Below are 6,000 nucleotides of genomic sequence, written 5' to 3' on the forward strand. Positions count from 1 at the left end.
ACACAAGTGTTATAGTTGCATATTGCAATTCCCTCCCTCCCACCCGAACCCTGTCCCTAATAAACAGCACCAGTGCAGTTTGAGTTAGAAAACTGGAAATATTGAGACATTCCTAAGGTTTTCATAATGACCAAGGGCCAGTCATACGAGACTCTAATGCAAACCTTTGCCATGACCATTCCCCCAAAAGCACCCCCAAGTAATCCCCTCTAGCTTGCAGATAAACCATATTAGGTCTACTGGAAAGCCAGATTCAGTTAAAAAAAAAAAAGCTGTCATGCTATCCTGGGTTGAGGGAAAGAGGCATGCTGATAGGGGAGGTACATGAAGGATGTCTCGAGGATGTTTTTCTTGCAGCCCAGGATGTATGGATATGCTGAGCTAAGTCACACATTTTGTACCAATGAAATATTTGACTCATCCCATTCACCAGGATACAGAGCTCAGCAGAGCTAAGTCCTTCTTGGTAGCTATGCAAGTTCACTCTTATTGAGATCTCTCTGGGCCATAAAATAAAAGGTCCCGAAGAAGTCTAACTCATCCATCTCATCACTCTACCCATCTGCTTCTGTGGAGCCAGTGGTGTGACATGTAGTAATGATTCTACTTTCTCTCTTCTGCCATTGATGTGAGAGCTTCTCTTAACCAACTTTATCCTGTATCTCAATGTTGAAAGTCGCATAAATGAGGACAGGTATAGCCATTCCTGAGCAGTTGTCTGCCGTAAGACCGCGTGTCACCCCCAGGCCTTTCCAAAACCCGCTCCTTCAAACGTAAGCAGAGTCACTGGACTGAGTCCTGCCAAAGTTGGGAACACTGACCCGTGGCAGGTCCTTGTTGCGGATCTCATAGACTGACTTTCTCTTGGCCTGGGCCCCTCGCACAGCCAGCTTGATCTTGCGCCATCCCAAGTGGTTGAGTTCAGCCAGGTTGAGCACAACACAGATGCCACTCACAGCAAACATGAACACTAGAAAGACAGTCTTCTCAGTCGGCCGCGACACATAACACTCCACTTCCTTGATGCAGGGGTAGCGGTCACACTCATACAACCCTGGGACGCTGAAGCCATAGAGAAAGTATTGACCCACGAGAAACCCAATCTCCAGGGCGTTTCGGAACACCACTTGGATAATGTAGAAGCGAGAGATGCCTTCCTGCCTTCGAAGCTTGGATCGCGTGGCAGTGCGCAGCCCTGATGGGTGTGGGGTCAGTTCCTTAACCTCTAAGCAATCTGGCTCTGTTTCCTTGCTGGTGTTTTCTGTGTTCTGCAGCACCCCATTGAGGATGGCGTTTTGCAACTTCTTATCTTCTCGTTTTCCACCACCACTGCCCCCACCCCCAGTTCCTCCAGGACCCCCCATGGACTCAGGGGGGTCTCTGTCCAGGGCTAGGAAGACCGTAGAGTAGCGGCGTTCTCGCTGCTTGGCAGACTGGTGCACAGAGTAGGTGATGAAGCAGAGACTGGGAGTACACACCATTATGATCTGAAAGACCCAGTAACGAATGTGGGAGATGGGAAAGGCGCGGTCATAACAGGCCTGGTTACAGCCGGGCTGCAGGGTGTTGCACACAAACATGGTCTGCTCATCATCGTACACTGTCTCCCCCACAATGGCCACAATGAGGATCCGGAAGATCACCACCACAGTCAACAGGATCCTGAGCAGGGGGAGAGGAAGGGAGAGAGGTTCTCATGGGCTGAGTCACTGACTTAGGAAACCCCTGCTCCTCCCTCACCGGCTCTGGTGTTTACACCACTGCTTTGACTGGGGAGCTGTCCACCCCTGAGTGGTACTGAACTGGAAATCTTAAGAAACCTTTCTTTTCCCTATCTGCTAGGTGTTGGGAGCGCTTCATATTTCAGGGATCTCAGATATGTAGGTCTCCATACACTGGACATGTTACATTTGCAGTAGCCAGATTTCACTGGCACACATGGAATGTAAAAAGGCACAAAACAAACCTTCACTCTGAATATGGCAAATGCACACGGAATATCTGAACGCAGCATGTTTCAAAGTCTACACAGTGTGTGTATGTAAGTACACCAACTGGGTGTTTATCCTCAGTTGAATATTGAACCTAATGCTTTACATAAACAGATATTTATGAATATATATACATTACATATACGAAATTGTGAACTGAGTGCGTGGGTTTCTGACGCTCTTTTAACAGGCAAATCAGTTTAGCTTAATAAACGTTTGCTGCGGAAAGATACATCTGCTCTGAAGAGCAAATCCATCTTCCCATTTGCCCTTCTCTGTCCAAATACAATCCTGCTTTCCTTGTAGATTCTATTTAGAGAACCAGTGGAGATTGGCTCTGACTCCGGAGAGTGGGGGGACAATGACTAAGCCAACGACTCATTTTTCGTTGGGAGAAGAGTGAACCCCCCTCCCACCCCCCGGTGGTGCTTCATGTGGAGGGGATGGGGGCAGTGAGCAGGAGTAGCTGAAGGAGGGGGCCATCAATGAGCATCAAGTAATCCCTCAATGCCGGGAACACAGACGCATGGGCTGAGGACGATGGGCAGGGGCAGAGAATGGACTGGGGGCTGTTGGGGCACAGTCTGGACGTAGGAAGGGACTCCTAGGGGCCGCCCGACGGCCAGCTCGGCGCCCTTACCTCCCGATCATAGTGGAGTGCTGCTGCACCGCGGCTTCCAGCAGCCTCTCCAAGATGGTCCATTCCCCCATCGCTGTGCATCCGGAGGCAGCAGACAAAGGCTGGGCAGTACCGGGCACGTTCTGGCTCCTGGCCCCTCCCCGGGCCGCACCTCCCGGCTCGGAGCAAATTGCCCCGCGATTTAAGAAGCAAACAAATGTTTCAAAAATCCACGAATCCCCTTTCCCTTTTATTGTACTTAAAAGGGGGAAATGGGGATAGAAATTCAAGCGCGTTCCGATTGATGGGGCAGCTGGCGCAGTCCGGAGAGCCGGCAGGACCTCTCGCGCCGTCCCAGGGGCAGGTCTGGAGCCCACGGGTGCTAGGGCCAGGGGCAGGGGCGGGGGTGGCAGCGTGCAGGTCCGCGAGCTCTCTCGCTCACCCGAGAGAGGTCTCTGGGCGCCAGTCAACCCGGGGGTTGGGGGGCCAGAAGGGTCTGGGCACCAGCCGGGGCGGCTGGCACTTCGGCCGGCACTGAGCGCTGCCGCGCTGCCACCTGCAAGGCTGGGGCGGAGCGCGCAGAGCTGGCTGCGGGGTTCGGGAATCCGCGGCCGCCGCCTCTAATCCGCCCTTAAGTAGTCTCCGCCTGCGTCACGCCAGGTCCGCGGAGGGGAGCCGAGCGCTGCGTGCGGCTGTTGCTGCGCGCCGAAGCCCGAGGGGCAGGGGGCACGCGCAGGGGCGGAGGGGCAAAGAGTCCAGGGGGCCCGGCAGGGAGTGGGGCAACTTCGAGAGAAAGGATCGTACGGCCCCTCCGGGCTTTTCCGGGAGCCCAGGTAACCTCACCTGACCACCAGCTCCCTGCAGGAGAAGGCGGAGCCAGGAGCAGAAGCGTGGGTGAGTGGAGAGGGGCGTGAGTAGGTAGTTTAGCTTCTCTCTACACGCAGCCCTCACCTTTTGCTTTTTTTGTTTTCGGGGAGGCAACTGAAACTCCCTCTCTAAATAGAGATGTTGGCTAGGGAAGGAGAGTGGGGGCGACAAGAGGACGTTTTTACATCCCTTGGAGAAGAGTGCGTGGCTCAGAGTGAGCCTGCGGTTTGAAGCCTCGGTGGCTTCGATGCAGGGGTGAGGGAAGCTTGATGAGGGTCCCTGTAGGCTGAAGCTGAAATGCAGGTGTGAAGCTGCCTCTGAGCATGGGGGTCTGGGCACAATCTGTACTTAAGGTGCACCTAGTGTGAGCCATTCTGTGCTTGTGATCAATGTCGCTGATGTGTGTGTGTGTGTGTGTGTGTGTTTATTTGTTTATTTTTTGTTTTACTAATGGGAGAAGGGGGTGCTTCTCAGGTAAACTGTGGTCAAATCTGAATTCAAGGAGGCTCAGTGTTCTATTCAATACTAGCAGAATCAGAGCTGATCGCAAACTCACCTCACTGGCCACTTTCATGCTCTCTCCTGTCTTGGCTTTCTCTCCTCAATCAGCAGATTCTGGTTTCTGTTTTTAAATTTCCTTTTTTTTGTTGTGAGCTCTGTCTGTTTAATTGGTCTCTAGAAAACTGAAATAATCACACTAGATTGCTAATTAGCTCAGGGGTCAGCGTTAGGAGACACAGTAGTTGGGAGTATTCCATATAAATGTACCAAAAGCACAATGGGTAAGTGGTTGTCACCCTTTTAAAAATACAACTGTGAAAGGGTTGCTAACTCATTGTAGGCATATAAAGAAGTCTTAATTATCCAGAGTGATAATAGCACATAAGCCACACCATGATGAGCCTTCAGTTCAAGAGCCACCCGGGCGGTCAGGTAGCTGGTGGCCTGGGGCGTGGGAAGAATGGTACATGGCATAGGCTTCAGTCCACTCACAGTGCACATCTGCATGAAATGCAAAGTTTAAAGGCACAACCCAAGCTTCAGTGAGATCAGCGAGGGATTGGTGAGATCTCTCCTAGGCCTGACACCTTTACCCCAAGGAAGCAGCTTTTCACTGCCAAGAAGTAAGAGTCCATGAAGAGTGGAGAAAGGTATAGGCGTAAATGGAACATTAGGGCTATTGTGGGCACTTTTTATTTCCTGCAGGGCAGGGAGGAGGTGCAAAAACGGAGATGGTTGGATAATCTATTACCCAATCTGTTTCCAGATGGACTGATGATGTCCCAACTCAGGGTTACTGTGTTTTCCGACTCCCCACCCCCTGCTCCCTTAGGTGCTGGCTCCCTGTGTTCCGTCTTCTCTGGCAGACACTTTGGAGAAAGCAGTCTCAGACATGGAGTGAATGTGTGAGAAAGTCCCACAGGAAATCTGTTTAACATCTTTAAATGTCTGAAAATAGGCTGCACAACTCAAAATCATTATGTTCTACACATGTAGCTTTTCCAAGCTTGTACAGATGATATCCTAAGACCACAGACTGCAGCACATACATCTTAAATATTCCTACAATACAATTTTCAGGCACTAGGCTATAACTACCTTGTTGATTATTATTAGTTCATTATTGTGAATTATACTTTAATATGTCATATAGACTCAACATATGAACACATGTATATGTAATACATGTATATAAACACACAAAAGCACCTATATACAGAACTTGTACTTTAAAAATCGACAAATTTGATAGCTTCTTTTTAGGTAAAATCTTTCTCATCTCCACCACACATTGAAAACAATCAACTGTTTTTATTTTTAAACATCACTTATAAGTTGTTTTACACTTATGATGTCGCATTTGCTTTTTGAGCCAAGTCAGTGCCACTTTCAATTAATAACTTGCCATGGCGGCAACACATTAAAGATGAAAAGGTTCTGGGCTCTACATGCAGCTGGGCTTCTCTGAGTGTCCTCAGGGTATTATTTCATCCAGCTAGATTGTTACTGACTCAAGTCGCCTCTGATCCAGGATCCCCCTTCAAGTCACCTGGGAAGTTCTTTTCTTTTAGCTCTTACTTAAAACTCATTTTACTCTATTCATGCAATTGTTTTGGATGAAAAACAATGGGACTTATAGGATAAACGTTAGACCATCTGGGGGCGCTCACTAAAAATTCAGGTTCTGGGCTCCTGCCCCAAACCTGCTAAATTAAAATCTTTGGAAGTGTGCTTTAAGTACCTACATTTTTATTAAGTTCTTTTCAGGGGTTCTGATAACAATAAGGAGTTGAGAACTTTTGCATCTATGAATATTAGGGCAGGAAGGAATCCTAGAAATTAGGAAATCTCATCCATCCTGTTTCAGAGATGTTAAAATTGAACCCCAAATTAGGTGGCTTGCTAGAAATCAGACAAGTAGTTATGGAAAATGCTATTTAAGAGTCTTAGAGAAGAGGACCAAATAATTCTTTTAGTTTATTTGAACCAAACTGATGACATATGCCAGGGAGCAGGATCTCA

At 48.9% G+C, this 6,000-nt stretch overlaps 1 protein-coding gene across 1 annotated transcript; it reads right to left on the minus strand.

Annotated features, from left to right (window-relative positions):
* Nucleotides 1-63: 63 nt before the first annotated feature.
* Nucleotides 64-2,875, minus strand: GJD2 (gap junction protein delta 2). Its single transcript, XM_037133169.2, has 2 exons — nucleotides 2,632-2,875; nucleotides 64-1,662 (listed from the first exon to the last, which is right to left on the minus strand). Exons 1-2 carry the CDS (start codon nucleotides 2,700-2,702, stop codon nucleotides 768-770), a joined length of 966 nt encoding a protein of 321 aa, XP_036989064.2. The 5' UTR covers nucleotides 2,703-2,875; the 3' UTR covers nucleotides 64-767.
* Nucleotides 2,876-6,000: the final 3,125 nt, after the last annotated feature.

The sequence above is a fragment of the Artibeus jamaicensis genome, unplaced genomic scaffold, assembly GCF_021234435.1.
Source record: "Artibeus jamaicensis isolate MK-2021 breed Jamaican fruit bat unplaced genomic scaffold, CSHL_Jam_final contig_1132, whole genome shotgun sequence".
Taxonomy (NCBI): Eukaryota; Metazoa; Chordata; class Mammalia; order Chiroptera; family Phyllostomidae; genus Artibeus; species Artibeus jamaicensis.